The following is a 19,761-nucleotide window of genomic DNA, read 5'->3' on the forward strand; positions in this document are numbered from 1 at the left end:
TATTGGGGTTTGGCCATGGTGGCCAATACCCCAACTGCCCCCCATTTCTCTCCAGTGGATGTTCAAATTATATGAGAATCTTTCTCTTCACTGGAAATTAGAAATTAGCGTTTGAGCTAACATTTATGTTTCACTTGCTTTATGAGGGAGAGGCATAAAAAACGAAACACTGGACAATGTTGCACTATAATTCGCTCTGACCAAGTATGAAACATCCCAGTCAACATGTTAAATAAATGAATAGATGGGATTGAAGTCATTCATAACACTGTTAACCAGTATGGTTTCTCAATGAGCCAAGGTTGATTCTCTAGGGTTTCGGGGTCATTAAGGCCACTTTCTTAATCAGCCAACTGTTATGTGCTTGGCAAGCGATAGAAAATGGATTTATTACTCAAGTAAGCAAAGGTTTATGTTGAACAAAATGTATGTAGAATCAGTCTGTAATGGTGGCAGCAAAAAATGGACAGGAACCGTATAGTTGACATGATAAAGTGTTAGGGAGTTCTACTCCCAATCGAAAGGTACTCGGTTCTAAACCCAATGTTCTCCAACCTTTCTCTAGGTACCCTTGAGCAAGATGTCAGCCTCCAACCCCTAATGACATGTATCTGAATCTGAAATTGAAGTCTCTTTGGCAGCAGCCATGTGAGAAATGACTTACTAGGGAACAGTAAACGCCACAGCAACATGTGCAATCTTCCCGACTGTAATTCCTGGGCTACTCCACTTTCTGTTTTTTCTTTGTGCCACTACTTGAGCTACGTGGAAGTACGTCTTTTTGTGTCAGCGGTGAGACCCGTCGACCCCCACGGGACTGGCTGTAAGACTGCTGGAGTGGGGGGCGGGGTGGGGGTTGAGGCAGAGCGGTTGGGGGGGTAGGGCCACCAGGGGCCACCAGGGGCCATCAGATCTGCTGCATCTGTAGTCTTCATGGGTCTGGTCATTCACATTGATTAAGTGAAACCAATGGTCGCGGCATGTGTAATGTGGCGGTGCTACTTTGAAAAGAAGCCTTTCTCTTTGGCCTTTTCAAAGATGAGGCTGCTTGATGGAGGGAGGGGGGGGGCATGTCAATTAGGTGGTAGAGGGACTTGGAAGGGGGTGGGTGAGGTGGCTGCGGTGTACAACTTGGATGTGTTTAAAGTCACATCATCATATCTTATGGTAGGTATTTAACACAACAGTATGTTCTTGCGTGTAAAATAGCATACCTGTTCGTTTTGAATCTGATACCATATTGTTTTGAATCTGAGGTTCTATCGCATGTGTGTTTGGTATATTCAGTGGACAAGCAGAATGTTTTTTTATTCTTAGAGATGGAAAATGCTGGTCTAATAATTAATATGACACCCTTGAAATCATGATAATCTGCTGTTAAATAATAACTGGCAATAATTTGAGGATTGTTCAAATGATACATGAATGGTTTTAAATCCTCTGTACATGTCAGTACTTGGTACTTGTCAGTATTGAGGAACACTGAGCTGCATTTTTCAGAAATATTAGCTTGTATAATGAGTTTGCAAGGGGCATAATTTGCATGGGAGAAAATTAAACTTGTTTCTCAGATTTGTCGAAGCTTGTTGTCTTAATATGTGCAATTCAAAGAGACACTTAATTGTTTTGTAAAGCCTCTATCAATTCTTCCCATGTGGTAAATTTCAAATGACATGTCAATTATATGTTTTGATTTTTGTAAATGGGTTCAAACATAAGAATCTCAATAGCCCTTTTTCACTCTTGACGCCGCATTTATATGTGAGAGTAAATGGTTTTATCGTCTGCAGAATCCAAATGACATCTTTCACTCAAGTGCCCTTCTTCACTATAGCCTCCTCATTTTGACAAGCTTTGGGGCAGGTTAAATGTACATAAGAATCCCCTTTCTTCCCTGCAACATATTTTAAGTGACACAATTCTATTTGTATAATCGACATGCCTAGCAATTTTTTTTGTAGTTTGCCTATTTATTAAAATAAGAAATTGTCACTTGATCCTTACTAGCTGTTCAGTAATTAAACAACATAAAAATAGAAAGAAGGTCCTACATAACAATTAATAAGTATTCAAATAGTTCAGGTAACACTTTTATGTAAACTACGAATGTAAAAAAAAATAGAGAAAAAAAAATAGAGATGGAAGGTCACACAAATTTTTCTTCATCAACATCCGATCTGAGGAGATGAGGAGGATTATGTCATCATCATCTTCCTCATCATGCTGTTCAACTCAAGATCAGGTCACCAGGAGATGAGAATGGGCACTGGCTAATCACTACACTTCAGCTCCTCCTCAGGGGAGGAGAGGAGGAGAAGAGAGAAGAGGCGAAGAAGCAGAAGAGAAAGGGGAGGAGAGGGTGTGGGATGGAGGAGGAGGTAGACGAGGATGTGGAGAGAGAAGAGAAGGAGAAGAAAAAGAAGAAGAGAAGGAAGAGGGGGAGGAGAGGGTGTGGGGATTTAGGAGGAGGTGGAGGAGGAGAGAGAATGAGGAGGAGGAGAGAGAAGAGAAGGAGAGAAGGGGAGGGGGAGGAGAGGGTGTGCGATAGATGTGGAGGAGGAGGAGGAGAGATAGAATGAGGAGAGAAGAAGATGAAGAAGGGGGTGGAATATGAATAAACAGATAAAATGGGTTGGAGGAGGAGGTGGAAAATAAGGAAGAGAAACAGGACGTAGAGGAGAGAAGGAGAAGGAGGAGTGGAGATGATGAGGATAAGAGGGAAGAGGAGGGGAGGTAAGGAAGATGTTATAAGATGATTTTCAGAGCAGAAACATTCACACCGATACCACTATATGAACATAGATACAATCATCGTAAAATGTCCTGGAACAGTATTTAAAGATCTTTATCTAAGCAGCAGCTCGTGTTGTAAGGTCTTGTTTCCAGCATTTATTATACGGTGGTTTAGTGTTGATTTAGCAACAGAAGAGCGAGGATCTGCATCGATTCATCCTCATCTTAAACAATCTGGATTTCAAAAGGCTCCCAAATGGACCCATGACCGACTCATCCACTTGTATGTACAATACAAGTTACAACTCAACTTCTCCTATTGATGTGCTATTCAGAATCAAAGGGAGCTGCAGCACTTTACAAATATTGAGGTTCAATAAGTTCCTCATCTGATAGGGTCCTATCTTACTCTCACTTAGGCCTATGATCTATTTGGCATCTCTTCACATCGAGGGTTGAAGATCCAGTCCCGCTTTGGCACTCCTAAATCTCAAACATAAAGAAAGCCCTTATAACGCCTTACACTCCGTCGGGTGCAGAGGGGAGACAGCGTGGACGCACAGGTGGATAGCAAAGTGATTTAGCGGAGGTGGTGGTGGTTTTGTTTTCACATCACACACATTCCAACCTCTTGCTGGGTGTGATGAATGGCGACGCGGTGTCAACCAGACGCCGCGGTGATTTAGCGCCTCTAACCGCTTCCAGCTGTAGCGCTGCCGCGCCGCGCGACACCGCGTGCTAACGACGTGGCCTCCCCCGATCCCCGGCCGGAACACACGCACGCACGCGCATGCGCAGACACAAACACAAACGCATTCACACACACACACACACACACACACACACACACACACACACACACACACACACACACACACACACACACACACACACACACCGTTCCTTCATCACTTTCCTCCTCTTCCTCACCGCTATCCGTCTTCCCTCTGGATTTACAAAAAAACAACACTGATTTATCTTTATATTTTCTCGGGCATTCTCTGACAGTGGTTGTCCATGTATACTGAACTCCCAGCTGTGTGGAGTGATTCTAGTAAATATTAAGATAGTGCCACTTTCGCCTTTTGGAGCGGATTATTAGAGCAGAAATTAGACTTCCGCAACCATTTGTGACCAAGGATTGGTTTAATTATGTGTTAACCGCTAGTCTTTCCTTTTTTTCTTGGCATTGTGCGTAAATGTTGTGGGTGAACAATTGTGCGTATATTTATAAAGCATTAGGCCTAAACGCTTATTTATAAGGGCGTATTGCTCAATTAATCACAGTATTGTTGAAGTAAACATTTTGGGGTGGGATGCATTTGGGTAAAATAACGATTCAAAAGGATGGGAACCAACTCTATATATATGTTGTATGTTGTCCTCTAGTGGTGAATTATTAACCCCCCAAAGAAAACATGGTGGTCGAATGCCTTTCCTTCAATTCGGCCCCACGGTGACCGGATATTATTGATCTAAAGAATCCTCCCCTAAAAGTAGCCTACAAAAAGGCTTACTTATGGGCGCAGTTGTTGATAAGGAAAAGTAGGTCAGAGATGATGTGACTGGAGCCGAACAGGTTATCCTGGCCCCCGGGCGGCTGCACGTGACGTCACCACCACCACCTTGGCGCGCGGGCCCGTGCAATTCACGCGCCTGGACTTTAGGAGCCGCCTGCCTACATGCGGTGTTGTGGTGCCTCCTCTCCTGTATAGGCCTCATACCAGGACCACCAAAGCCCACAGAACACTATAGCTGTAGATTAGTACGATTTCCTAGCCCCACACATAATGGCATGCAGCTTGTTGACTATTCGCTTTGGGTTATTTATTATTTTTATTTATTTCTTTGCTAAAAACAGAACAGGAACGCGATCCCAATAAAATACTAAAGTGTTACTTTTATCACTTCCTTCGAGTTAAACAAATATATATTTCTGAATTGGCCACGCTCTACAAAAAATAAATATACATTATGTCTTGTTATATCCCAAGTGGATTGATTGAAAATATTACCATAATATAATCATACATTTTGGGGGGGAGTTTTTACTTTCCAGCAGTGGACCATCAACGAAGGCCTTTGGTCATATTCCCAGAATTATTTTGGGGAAATGTTAAAATATGTGTCTTTCTCACATAAGAATCACTCTTGTTCTGTATAGAAAGCTGTAGGCTTTTAAATGGAAAGATTAAACCGAAACCTTGGGCTATAACCTAATTAAAATGTCCCTGCAATACGGATGCTTTGGAAGAGAAATCTGTTTAAAGTGCACCCAAAACGCGTTCCTTCCCAAAAGCTTCTCCGCACGCAAAATGTGCACGCAAAAAGGCTTCCTCGTGGAGGGGTAGGGGCCGGGTGATGTGTTCTCTTGGCCAAGGAGAGTTCTTCCCCTCATGAATAACACAAAACCACCAGGAGCCTATCAGTGCGTGCGACACGGCGGCCTCCTCCTCCTCCTCCTCCCACTCTTGGATGTGCCCAAACTTCTCCTCCTCTCCAACTCCTGTGCAGCTACGAGCGGACCTGTCACACTCAACTATCTCGGGACTTTTTTTTTTGTCCGCGAGAAAACGTGGTGAAGAATCAGGTGACCACTTCTTCACCCACTCGAGATCGTATCGGAGCCCCCCCCCCCCCCCCCCCCACCCCCTACCCACCGCTCCACGCACCCACCCACCACCCAGCCTTTACATCCGACACGCACGGCTGCTTGTTTGCATTTCGGCTTTTTCTGACCCTCGGTCCAGACGCGTACGTGTCCAATATTTTTGGTTCCCTTCTTCCTACGTTTCGGAGTGGCTTTTTGGTCGATGTTTTATTTTTTGTTGTTGGTTGGGATGCACGTTTGAAACATAACTTTTCGATTCGTTGGACTTCGAGTTCGGGTTTTTGTTCGTTTTGTCTTTTCAAAACAGTTGAAGAAGAAAGGTGCTGTGGACACTGACATTGGCCCCTGCGTGCCGGCCGGTGTCTGAACGATACCATGTCGTGTTTACCAGGAACGGTGCAGCGGATGATGCGTCCCGCGCCTGGACAGAACTACCCGCGGACGGGCTTCCCTCTGGAAGGTAGGAGGGCCGTCTGGGGTCGGTCCGGAGGCCCGGAGCTTCGAGCCCGGATTCCCACCAACATCTTTGTGTTTGTAGGATAGACTCAAGACATTTTATAAATGTTTTTAATTCGGTATATATTTTAACAAGGACACACTAGACATGTGTTGTATCTGATCAATTGCGTAAATTCATAATGGCCTAATTAAATCGTTGGGATAGAATGTGGCTTTATTTATAAGCACTGGACTGCACACTTCGTGCTCAAGTGGCCTTTATATATAAACCCACAAATCACCATATTCAGGATTACCTGAAGTGGCGCTGAAATTAAAATATAATACAGAATAAAACAAATAAAACGGATTAGGATCATGTTTGGACAGCGTGGTGTTGAATAATACTACTCTTATGTCCGGATGGGTTCAGAGTTCTGCTGATCAGGACTAGTTCCTTTTGGCTCTTTTATTGGTGTTTTTTGTCTAGATGTATTTCATAAATTTCCGTAACTTAGCAACAAATTACATTTTCGAAAAATAAATTACTATAATAATATGACATAACGCAGGTCGGTTTTATAAAGGCCTATTTACAAAGGCCTTATTTAACTTAATACAAAACAAAAGTACAAGCCTAAAATAATTCCAATTATCATTTTAATGTATAGAATAGCCTAATTGTATAATTGAACCACCTGTCCGCACATCTAGGCCCAAATAACCAACACTTCACTTGGTGCTAATTATGCTATATGAAGTTATGAGTGATAATATCTCAACCATTAAGTCTCCTGGGGTGTTGACAACCAACACGTTATAGAGACGCATTCCTAGCGTGGCGCAAACATCTCTACCAGCATTAGGTGGCATGGAGACTAAAGTGTGTTGCCGACACGGTGCCAACGGGTGTTCACTTACTATGGGCCCTGTGTGTGTGTGTGTGTGTGTGTGTGTGTGTGTGTGTGTGTGCGTGTGTGCGTGTGTGTGTGTGTGTGTGTGTGTGTGTGTGTGTGTGTGTGTGTGTGTGCGTGCGTGTGTGTGTGTGTGTGTGTGTGTGTGTGTGTGTGTGTGTGTGTGCGCGCGCGTGCGCAGTCTCAACACCCCTGGGTCAGGGTCGAGTGAACCAGCTCGGCGGGGTGTTCATCAATGGCCGGCCGCTGCCCAACCACATCCGCCACAAGATAGTGGAGATGGCCCACCACGGAATCCGGCCCTGCGTCATCTCCAGGCAGCTCCGCGTGTCGCACGGCTGCGTGTCCAAGATCCTGTGTCGCTACCAGGAGACGGGATCCATCCGGCCCGGGGCCATAGGGGGTAGCAAGCCCAGGGTAAGAATCAATAGCTTAAGTATATTGTTTATATTATTAGTTATTATAATTTATAAAATGTTGGCTTTATTAATATTATTATAATAAGTTTATCAATATTATTTGCCTTCAATTATTGGTTGTCTAATGGTTATTTTATATAATTATACAGTTATTATTGTACCTATGAATGTGACCTTTTATGTGTTTCAATAGGCCTACAAATATGAAATATTATTGACATATTTTCTGCACATTTTTTCTAACGGCAATATTATTGTATTCTCTATATTTATAGTTTAATATCACTTTGTCCTCTGGGCTACAACAGCAAGTGGCAACCCCGGACGTGGAGAAGCGGATCGAGGAGTACAAGCGGGACAACCCGGGCATGTTCAGCTGGGAGATCCGGGACAAGCTTCTGAAGGACGGGGTGTGCGACCGGAGCTCGGTCCCTTCAGGTGAGGCTTCCTCTGGTAAGCTATCTTTCTTTAAATACTCCCTTATTTTCCCTTTAGCGATAGTGAGGAAGATGATGATGATGATAATAATAACAATAATAATAATAATAATAATAATAATAATAATAGCTTAATAATCATAGAAATTATAATAATAATAATAATAAAAACAAAACAAAAAAGGCACATCTTTTGACCAAACTAAAATGTCCCACCCGATGAGGTCAGAACTTTTCTTGGTGAGGCCCCACGTTATTGAAGACATAATTAGGACAATTCGGTCTATTATTATTTTTCAGTGAGTTCAATAAGTCGAGTGCTACGGGCTCGATTCGGGAAGAAAGAAGACGAAGACGAGTGTGATAAAAAAGAGGAGGACGGAGAGAAGAAAACTAAACATAGCATCGACGGCATTCTAGGCGACAAAGGTAGGGAACCCACATGGCCCCCGGCCCGCGGGGGACTGTTGTGTGTACGGGGCGCCGCTGTGTGTAAATCAGCTGTGAAATTACTATATTGCAAATGAGAAATGGTGACCTTTTTATTTTGGGGAAAAATTCGCCTTCTATGGCTGTGATGATGCAGCTATACCCCTGGTCCGGGAACTTGCTCCATCGGTGGTGTTTTTTATTTATTTAGCCGACCCATCCATGATAAGCTCCGGTCCCACAGGAGACCCCGGCCTGCTTCATTATTTATCGCGAGCTTTGATGTCGAGCCTCTGCGGCAATTTGCTCAACAACGTCTCGCGGCTCCGGTTAAACGGTCCCTGGGAACCGGGGGGACTGTGGACCCACGGAAACCATCAGTCGGCTGTCAATTACCGACAGCTGCTGACAAGCTCAGGGTCATTGGTTAGAACAATGCATGACTCGGAGAGGATGATAGGAGAAAGATTTGTGTGTTTTGGAATTATTCAACGGAAAGCGAATGGATGCGAAGTTCTACGTTTTAGATGTTTTATAATGTGTTGTATTCTAGTCGTGCTTTTTTTGTGACAAAGTCAAGTTGTCAACGGGCGGCTTTGCATCCAAACCATTGTCTTAAGATAACTGGAAGGCCAGGATAATTATTAGTATAAACGGCCTCATAAAACACCGTCCAGTCTCCCGGTTGCGTTGTGCGTTCCCTAAAACGAGGCTATTTATATCCTGTAGACCTATAGATGAGTCCTTTAAGATCCGTCCGTGAATCCACAATCAAGTTATGGAAGCATATTTCTCTATGTTTTATTTCACTGTAACAAATTAAATTAGGCCTAATGAAAACGGTATAGGCCTATTTTAGGGAATGGAATTTATTTGTCGTTTGTGTGTTTCGGGTAGGATATAAGTAGGCTGGTCTACTTCCAGCACTCTATTTGAACGTTTTTGACCAATGATCAAATCTTTCCAGAATATGTCTTGGATTTATTATAGCCTACATTTAAATTGCGGCGGGAGGCCTCCTTTCCAAAAAAAATCAAACCACTATACTGTACTTAATTCAGCCTATTGAGAAAGTGACGTGTAGGCCTCCTCACGGGTGTGCGGGACACCAGCCGTCACCTTTTCTTAACATTCCTCAGAGAGGGTCTCTGGGCGCTTGTTTCATGTGATCGCCCGGACCGGCTCTTAATAACGTTAAGACTTATTACAGCTGCTAATGAAACCGGTGTCTGCTCGGAGAGGGCTTGTAATAGCTCCCAGCCATGGTGGGAAACCGATTTATCCCCTATCAGCGCTCACTCTCACACGTTCGAGCATATACGTTGTGTTGAAGGGGTTTAAGGCAGATTAAAATGAGCCCTTTATTTCTCCCCACTTTCATCTCCAAAACGGCTCACTTGGCTGCTGCTGCACCCCGGGGCGCAGAGCTGGATGACGTTAGGAGGGAACCGGCGCCCTTGTTGTTTAGATCGTAGGCCTATATATTGAGTTTATTTGATTATTTCTGTTTTATGAAAGCAGTATGAAGCCGTATGAATCTTTTTTTTTTTCATAGCATCGTGGGCAGAGTAGGCCTAATCTTAGCAGTATGGTGGTGCGTGTGTTATGCGGGAACATTGATGGTTCTGAGGGTTGTCGTATGGAGCAGCTTGGCTTAGACACGCTGGGGCTTTTAATGTGTTAAAAACACGAAGCGCTTGGCAGTTAGGGGTCCAACACGAGGCCTTGTGGAGATGATTCCATACATGTTTCACTGCTGCTTTTGGTGCTTCTGGAAATGGAATACAAAATACGCGCCTGCAGCAGCCGAGGGAAATAATCGTGATTTATTGATACTAATAGGCCTATGTATGGCGCTCAAGTGTGCACAAAATGGTGTTTGAGAAATGGTTACGCAACAGGCCTCGGCCTACGCATCTGTTCCTCGCGCATGTTTGTTTGTATCTCAAATTATATATGCGCAAAGCATTTACAAACAAGAAGAGACCGTAAAACACAAATCGACATTAGGAATATGTCCTTTCTATTTACAATGGAAGTCCATCAGGGACCTGAGAGAATGAGCTTCGTCTGATCCAAACGACCCGTGCGGGGTGAGGGGGGGAGGTGGGACTCAATTAAGACAAGATGTTACATCCAATGTAGACTTATTATATATGGGATTATAAAAACGAAACCGAAGTTGATGTTGATTCAGTTATAGAGCCAACTGTAAAGTTTAAGAACTAGACCAGGACAAAACCAGGCGTCTTAGACAACCGTCAATTGGAGAAAGCAATTTAAAAAATAGATGGGTTTCTTTGTAGCAAAGTATTCACATATTAACTCTTATTCTAATTCTAATTCTTGAACATTGCAAAATAAGGAGAACACGTGTGATGGACTCTCTCTTTGATAAAATGAAGGGACTACTTCAAACAGGTCTGGTGTTGCGGATGAAGTGAGGCGGTGTTCAGGTGCATCAGGACAGGTCCCTCGTGGTACGAGAGGATCCCTCTGGGCTCTCCTGCAGTGTGGAGTTAGAACGAGGGATGAGCAAATGTTTGGTCCAGATAACACAGTCATCAACCATCCTTTCAATTTGGCTTAACCTTCCCTTCCCGGCTCGCGTTTCCCACAAAACAATGACAACGACGGCCTATAATATTATTAACAACATTAATACAATAAATAATAACAAATATTAATAGCCCATTATTATTATTATTATTATTATTATTATTATTAGCCGATTATTGTTATTATTATTAATATAGGCCTATATATATTATAATTAATATTATTATTATTTTGTATTGTTAATATTATTATTATTATTATTATTATTATTATTATTATTATTATTATTATTATTATTACTACTACATGTAGTACTACACATGTTGTACTACACATATGTGATTTACATTTTCATCATGTGTTTAAAACCGTATGCAAATATTGTGCTAGTATTATTATTATTGTTATTATTAGTATTATGATTAGTATTATTACTAGTATTAGTAGTAGGTATTGTTGTTATAATTAGGCTAATATATGAATATATAAGAATCTAATAAAATAATTATATTATTATTATTAAATTCTACAGTTTAGGCCAAGTTAAAACACGAAAATGGAGAATAGCTACAACATTTCATTTGTTTTATTTCGTGTCAATTTATAAAGAAACGTCAAGTTAAGCCTCGCGGAGTCGATTCGAATATTAATGCGCAATTATAGGCGCACCCCGCAGCCGTGGTGACCCCCTCACACGGGGTTAGAAAGAGGATTTAGCGTTTGTGTTTCAGAACATTTAAGAGAAGAAGATGAGTGGGGGTGGTGTGTGGGGAGTTGGGGGGTTGGTGACGAAACGCTGGAGCAGAGAGAGGAAATTGAGAAGCTTAGAGCCTTTGATCCGTGCGTGCGTTTGCTTATCAGAAACATTTGCGACGACACCGCCGCACAATGGCAGTTCATCATATTAGTGGCTGGCAGCGCGAGTGTCTTTTAATTAAAATGTGTCCTCCGCGCGCGCGGGACAGCAGCAGCCATCTAGAGGCAGACCGCATCCCGCCATAAGAGGTGCCAACTCTGTATCTCTATATTGCAATGTGTGGCGGGTCTGCTCGTTCTCCTTCTGGAACATGTCAAGCTACATCACAGGTGTATACGCACTGAGGGGCGCGCGCACACACGCACGCACACATGCACGCGCGCGCGCACACACACACACACACACACACACACACACACACACACACACACACACACACACACACACACACACACACACACACACACACACACACACAAAACAACACCCTCTAATCCTACTCAAAACTTTAAAGTAGTGACTCCTCCCTGCATCATACTGTGCCCCCAACACCTGTCCAAATGTGAAGGACTATTAGCATTGACTCATTTATTATTTATTTGCTATAAGAGAGGATGTATATTTTTATTTACACAGTGAAGTCTAAAATACTAAAATATGTTTATGTTGACGTATAACTTTATTTAAATGGACAATTTAAGTCTACTTTGAGCACCTATTTTGGTCCCAGGTTATGCAGCTTTTGATGGTTTTAGAATTCATTTTGACTTTTTTTTTTTTTTTACTTCATTTTAACTTTACAGCAATATCTTTTTTGAAAAATCAGCAAGATGGCAATGTTTGGGAAAACAATTATGATTGAATTATGATTGAATTGAGTATTGGGGAGAGGGTGTTGTGTGAGGTGCTGAAAGGGAGAAAGCCCCCATACTTCTGTATCACAGACTGCTAAGTTTAACCAAATATCCCCCAAGTCCTCTCCTCTCCTCTTCTTTCTTCTCCTCCTCCCTCCAGTCCTCTCATCCTCTCCTCTCCAGTCCTCTCCTCTTCTCTCCTCTCATCTTCTCTCCTCTCCTCCTCCCTCCTGTCCTCTCCTGTCCTCTCCTCCCCTCCCCTCTCCTCTCCTCTCCTCTCCTCTCCTGTCCTCTCCTCCCCTCTCCTCTCCTCTCCTCTCCTCTCCCCTCCTCTTCTCTCCTCTCCTCCTCCCTCCTGTCCTCCCCTCCCCTCTCCTCTCTTCCCCTCTCCTCTCCTCTCCTCCTCCCTCCTGTCCCTCTCCTCTTCTCCTCTCCTCTCTTCTTCTCCTCCCTCCAGTCCTCTCCTCTCCTCTCCTCTCCACTCAACTCCTCCTCTCCTCTCCTCTCCTTACCTCTCCTACTCTCCCCTCCTCTTCTCCTCTCCTCCTCTCCTCTAATCCTACTTTCATTCGCTGACAAATGCCAAGAATCTGGCCTGGCAGGCCAGCGGGGGGCTGATCAGGGAACAAAAGAGGGACCAGTTCACAGAGAGGGACATGCAGGGGCCAACCCCGGGCCCCAGACCCCAGGGGCTGGGGCCCAATCCAGGCAGACCTGGAACTTGCAGGCCCCAGACTCTGGACAATAGGGGATGCCTTTGACAAGTGATATGACAACACAAATAGTTTTCATGTGACCCGCTGTTGATCTCTGCATGTTCTTTTAATTGAGACTCTTATTGGCAAGAGAGTGGGTGTGTGTGTGAGAATGTGTGTGTGCAGTTGTGAGTGTGTGTGTGTGTGTGAGAGAGAGAGAGAGAGAGAGAGAGAGAGAGAGAGAGAGAGAGAGAGAGAGAGAGAGAGAGAAAAGAGAGAACGGGTGAGTCAGTGGTTGTTTGTGGGAAAGTCATTGTGTAAGTGTGTGTGTGTGTGTGTGTGTGTGTGTGTCTGTGTGTGTCAGTGTGTGTCAGTGAGACAGACAGACAGGCAGGACAGACAGGCATACAGAGAGTCGGAGATAGTAAGAGGGCAAGAGGAGAAAGTGTGTCAGAGAGAGAGAGAGCGAGAGAGAGGGCACGTTTGAAAACCCATTTGAACATATTGTGTTCTTGCGTGCTCTACAATATGGGACCGAGTCCCAGGGACACGTTTCTCCAGAGGAGTGAGTGGTGTGAGAGGGAGTTGAGCCCACTCCATACGCTGTGTCTGTCTGCTTTATAATCCCTGTGGTGCTGGGGTCTGGCAGGGTATGCCCGCTTAAGGCTCAGTTATGGTTCCACGCCGACGCAACGCAATGACCACGCAGTCGCTTCGACACAGTCGTGAACCTATTTTGGTTCTGCGTCGGGTTTATTGCAACCCACCCAATACACCCCCTACTGCACCACTGCACTGGGAAGAGGACACATTAAACGGCAGCCTTTCAACCAATGAGTGGTAACCACACTGACCTGGGAAGATGTTTGTGACTGGTTCTAGTTTAGAGCTTCCCAAGGTGTTGGCAAATACTTTGCCCTTCAGTTGGATACAAAAATGTTAGGCCCAAATAAATCATTGAATGATTGTAGAGATAATAATATAGAGCAGAGAGGAGAGCATGTTTGTATGTATGTCCCTGAGAAACCGTAGCCAGAGAAACAGTAGCCAGAGAAACCGTTGTACATTAGAAACATGCACATTTTATCCAAAAATGTATAATTTGTCTCTGTCACACTATGCAACAAAGTTTTATTTGAACAGCAGAAGAGACATTACATCAAGGTAACATGAGGAAGATGAGGACATGATAGAAGACGCAGGGTGTATGTAAATCTGCCATAGTGATTGTCTGTCTGACTGACTGAAGGGTCACAGACAAATCGCAGAATAATTAATTGTTAATAAAAGTAATTGTAAAAGTTGAAATGAACTGATCAGTTCAGTGTGGCATTTCATTACATTTGGGACATGAATCAATACAGTGTAGGTAATGACCAGCCAGTAGACCAAAAGTCCCAATGAGACTATAGCAACAATTAAATTATTCCTCTTTTGTATTCCATGATGGGAACCCCTTACATAGTGTTACAGGGTTTGACTCCCAGCTGAAAGCTTCCGGCTTCTAACCCCAATCCCCTGTATGCGTCCCTGAGCAAGATCTATAAGCCCTAACTGCTCATTAATTACACTTTCGGAAAAAATGTTTCTTTTAATCAATGAAGTGTAAAATGCAAATAGTTAAATAGTCACTATTGCTGGATTGTTTATATTGCACGATGCAGTAATGCATTACTACATTCTGTTGTAAAGATCCAAGGACAGATATAAGTGAGGGACAGTAGTGACTTTTATTTTCAAAATCCTATTTGTTCCTTTCCTGGAAGGTCTCCTTGCCTGTCTGTGAGCTGATGACTTACACCCTCGGTATTCTCTATGAATTTGTCGAGAAATTGAATCCCATTTACCAAAATGCAACCATGGGATGTAATTGGCTGGGAAATGACCATAAATATACAGATTACTGGGCCGTAACGGCTCCGGGAGTTAGCGTTCACGCTGCTGAAAGGTATGAAAGTGGATTATTGGTCATTGCATTAAAATAAATTGAGCCACACTGTATTTAACATGGTATCAGGCCATAATGGGACATTCTGTATATCTCACATGCTAAATGCAGATTCTTTTTGGAGGCTCATTCTAATGCGATAGACTTTATTTAATCATATAGAGATTACAATAAATTAATTGGTGACAACCCAGAGATACCTAATAGAAGCGTTATGTCTGTATTTTACAAGCTTGTTGCTGACCTCCAAGCAGCTGGTCAGTTTAATACAAATATATTGTAACTTGAGTTAGGCTGCACTTATCTCATTTATCTTTGATAAAAGCAAACCTTTTAATATCACGTTTTATTTTAGCAGCATTTACAGGAAGCAACGATTCTTACAGTATTTTTAATTTAAAAGCTTATTATATAATATATTTGATTATTGTATTCGAAAAAATTTAATTGGGATAAATTTTCCCTATGCAATAGTTTTAAGTGTGCATCTCTGTAACATTAACATTATTCACTTAATACTTTGAAAATGTTTGTTTCAAAAAAACCTTTTGGTTAGAAATGGGTCAATTATTGTTATATGTATATATATATACATTATATATATATATATAATATATAATATATATATATAATTTAAACTATACATTTTGATCCAAATCATTGAACATATTTACCACTAACTACAGGTGCTTTTCATCAAAATGAAGTAATCTCTAATGTGATTTGAGTTTAGCTCATCAGTCGCAAAAAATAACTTTTTACCCTCATTAATTATGGCATATGCATCAACTGCTGGAGATTAGATATGGAACATTAATATCTCGGGCGGGGCATCTGGGTTTCAAGGACATGGGCGTGGACCGTAACAACCTCCCCTTTTAACCTCCATCCAGATCTAGTGGTGGAAAAACGGTTGCAAACAAACAGACAAAAACAGCAGCAAGAAACCAACACAGCCCGGATAATATATACTTTTCATCCGCCTTAGCTATTCAACGATCAAACTGATGAACTCCTCCGTTAGTTTATTAATGGAAGGCAACACAATACCAACCCAAAGCTTTTGGCAACCAGGCTGGAGGTTTATAAACCATCCCGGGCTGTTGCAGGCTGACGGCGGATGCATGAGTACCTCTGAATAGACCCCCTAAAAGTGACACGATTTAGGTAGACAACAGAGAAATGCCCCACCAAACAAGGGGAAGGTTCCCTTACCGCTTCGCCAGTCTGGAGTAGGGGGACGGGGGGGACGGTCAGTCCAACAGGGGAGGGGTCACAATGGTCAAGTCAATGGGGTGGGTTTGACTGGTCTTTTGGCATATGACCAAAAGCCCCCATGTTTGTCCACGCCCTCTTCTGGAACTGCAGGTGTCTCCGTAGCGTGACCGCCATATGCTAATCTCAGTGGTGGATGTCAGGGCTTGAAAGAAAACTCTTCCACTTTGTCTCTGAGGCTCTGTCCCGGTCGCCATTGTTGTTCAAAGCTTCAGCGCTGGTTCAGGGTTTGCTAGATATCGTACGGGTTCAGTTCTTTGGATTGTTCTTGGTGACCTTTGGTTTCTAAGGCTCAATATGTGATTCCAGAAGCGTACGAATATCTGAATCAGTGCACAAAACTATTACGGTTGGGGCGAGGCATGAACTTGACGTAAACGTGATCAGAGAAGTTCCAAAAGTTCTGCATCACTAAAAGCAGTCAGTACAGCACCGCGGACACATCTCGTTGGTGAATACGGACTCAACTCAACACCCCAACCAGTTCCCCAGAGAGTTTAACCTCCTGACAACCGGGCTTCCCAAAGGGTCACAGTCTGGCAGGTGTCAAATTAGCAGCACAATTGACTAACCATGGGTTCTCATTGAGACCAGCTAGTCCATCCCTCCTCCTCCAGCAGCAGCAAGTGTGGACCCCGGCTAGGGGGGGGGGGGGCTGACTGGCTGGGGCCTGCGTGGGGGAAGAGGCGAAGGAGGGATGTTGGCAGTGCAAGAGGGCGGGAATAGCATTGATTTAACAAGGACCAGATTAAGGAAGGAATTACACATGGAGCTGTGTAAGATCTTGTACAAAAAACAAAAACGCTACACAAGAGGAGACCAGATTTGGGCTCCTAAGCTTAATAAAAAGGACAGAGAGAATTGAAACAGTTCACTGCCTTTCTCTGGGTCTTTAAACACAGAGAGCAAAGGCCCCGGAGAATGTTTGATCCTTGGGTACTCCATATTCATCTCCAAGCATTTGCGGATGGCTGAATATTGGTGTTCTACTTATTTCAAAACACATTTTTTTATAGAATGTCTATGTGTATGGTGTATGAATATTAGGATCCAACCCTGGACATAGTTTGAGTTTTTTCCCGTAGATGTGTAGGGTTGAGTATCATTGTGGTGATATTGGTCAAGAGACAGTTCAGCTTCAAAGAGGTTGATCTTCAGTTTGAGCTCATCAGCTTATTCAGCAGCACTATCAGAACGATCGCTGACTTAGTGAGCCCACAGAAATATATGACCTTGCTATCCCCCCCAAAAAACACCATCTTCACCAAATGTCGTCACCACCACATTTATGATTCTGTCTCTGTTGTTCCCACATAAAGATCTTCCAACAAGGATCTTGCGATCGCTCTCCAGTCTCCAATCTGACCAGCGGTTCACCCAATAGACGTCATGTGTGTATGAAGGGGCACAGCCACAAAAAGGAAGGAAAAAAAGAAGCTATCCCTCCACCCCCTCCCTCTTCCTCCCTCCCTCCCTCCCTCCCCCCTCTCTCCCTCCCCCCCTCATCTCCACCGGTATTAAAGCCCCTACTCCCCTCACCCCCAACTGGAGTGACAAGGCTACAGATCAAGTACTCAGCTATCCCCTTCCCCTCTTCCACAAACGTATCGAGTGCATTTCAAAGCACCTTTTAACCATAATCTGTAAAGAGACTCAACAAGCCCAAGTCCCTTCAGTTTTGTTTGCCGGGCTAAGAAACTCCACTCCTAAGATTGTTAATCTTCTTTTTCAAAATAAGATTATACTATTGCTCTTTTAAAACTTTTCGCAATTGCTTTTTTTAAGCCCCGGGCTGTCCACTAAGGGCTTTACTTTGTAGCGTATATATCTCAAATATGCCTCCTTTATATTTTATTTGCTCCCCGCTATAATCTATATCTGTGTTTATATTGACAGTCAGCAAGTTTTGTTCGTGTGGCTATTTTTTTTATCAGTAAATAAAGACACTTATGTGCCACTGCCAGAGGAAGAAAGAAGATAAAAGCATTTGCATTTAATAACTGCTTTTTCCCCTCTCGTAAAAACATAATGCTTTGATAAGGTAAACATCATGGTGAGGGCTGGATCAAGTTCAGTTCTTTAGTATATTTCTTATTCTCACTGATCCGGACACACTGTAGTGTCCTACAGTAGTTTAAAAGCCACTGAATGATATTGTGCGACCAAATGCTATTTTTGTCTCACAATGAATTTATTTTCCCTTAGGCCTTGTTAACGACGGAAAATATAAAACTAATACAAGCCTATTGCCCGCTAGTTAGCCTTTATAGGCTTCACAATGAAATCGGCATGCAGTGATTCTTTGGGAAAATGCGGGTGCCACATTGTACAGAACCCCGGAAAATAAAAACTGCAGACTCTACACTATCTACCTTTAGTGCTTGCTGTACATTTTGTAATGGGGTTATTCTTGTTGTGACTTAATACCATTGTGCCCAAGCTGTTGTGGAACAATAGCTAGAACAATACTGGGCTGAATGAATGGAGCTGCGTTCAGGAGTTGTACGGATTCGAACGCGGCGTTAGATTGGGCGTCTGTGGAGTTGTTGTCTATAATGGGCTCACTTGGGCTTGGATTTGGGGCCTTTTGTGAATGGGATTGGGTTCCGGTGCCAACTGGCAGATTTAGCAACACTTTCTCTTTGTGCGCTTTCATAATTTTATAACTTCGGTTTTGACCTCAATTAGTAAAGTCCCTTAACTGTGAAATCAGGGCCCGGTGTCCACAAGACGGAGATGGGAGAGAAAAATATCCATTAATGATGAAAAATCAAACAATGAATTTGGCAAACAGTAAAGATCTATGGAGGAGAAGGACTTGTTTATAGATCTGAGGAGTGCAAATACATAATCCAAATGTCTTTGTTGAAAAGAACATAAATCCCTCATAACAATGCATCTAAACATTCTATACTCAGTAAGTAGCAAGTTGTTTTACACAGTGAGCTGCCACTTGTTTCTGCAAAAGTCCCCATTTCTTGGTGTTTAAAGGTATTTTGAGAAGTAATAACACTGTATGTTGCCTAGTTACTTTGTTCAACTTTCTAAATTGGGATTCAGGAAAGAACAATAATATATCATTATTCATCCATTCCCAATGTACTTATAAAATACTTTTAAATATGTGTGCAGTGTGGAATGGCAAACAACAAACGATTTATTTGGAAGTATTTGTTTCTCATTTGTATGTCATTGTAAATGGTTGTAAAGTTGAGGTTGAGGTTGTAAAGCTCATCTTATTATGAGACCCGACCAGTGTACCCCCGCCCCCCTCCACCTGCTCTCAGCTAGGTCCTCAGTGCCTTCACTTGTTTTTGTCTGACCTTGTAAACACTTGAATGTGCAGGCAGCACAAACCCTGGGGCTCTAGAACAGAGGAGCTGTTCTAGAGGAGCTGTTCTAGGGCCCCACGTTACCGAGAGGCCTGTGATATGCCGGCCCCCAGGCCAGCAGCTCTCTGCCACCCTGGGGTTGAAAGAGAGCTGCTGTAACAGTGACTGTAACACAATGTCCCTTTTTGAAGAGGAGGAGAGGTGCTCAAGCATCTTTGCTTGTGACATGTGACATGCTGTCCTGCGTTGTGTGTGTTGTGTTAGCCCAGACTGTTTTGTGCACTCGTGGCATGAACGTGGCATGAACGTTTGTAATTATAGCAGAACTAATATGCTTTTCAAAATGACCCGTAATGACTA

General features: G+C 43.0%; 1 protein-coding gene across 1 annotated transcript in view; it reads left to right on the forward strand.

Moving 5' to 3' along the window:
- Positions 1–5,670: 5,670 nt before the first annotated feature.
- Positions 5,671–19,761, forward strand: part of LOC311359754 (paired box protein Pax-7-like) — a gene marked incomplete at its 3' end in the record, with an annotated part of 34,777 nt that continues 20,686 nt past the window's right edge. Inside the window, exons 1-4 of the mRNA XM_084479798.1 lie at positions 5,671–5,804; positions 6,878–7,113; positions 7,424–7,553; positions 7,853–7,981. Of these exons, the coding sequence (XP_084335924.1) occupies positions 5,720–5,804; positions 6,878–7,113; positions 7,424–7,553; positions 7,853–7,981 (580 nt within the window). The 5' untranslated portion in view covers positions 5,671–5,719. The remainder of the gene's footprint in view (positions 5,805–6,877; positions 7,114–7,423; positions 7,554–7,852; positions 7,982–19,761) is intronic.

This window comes from Micromesistius poutassou, assembly GCF_964030765.1.
Source record: "Micromesistius poutassou genome assembly, chromosome: 15".
Classification (NCBI taxonomy): domain Eukaryota; kingdom Metazoa; phylum Chordata; class Actinopteri; order Gadiformes; family Gadidae; genus Micromesistius; species Micromesistius poutassou.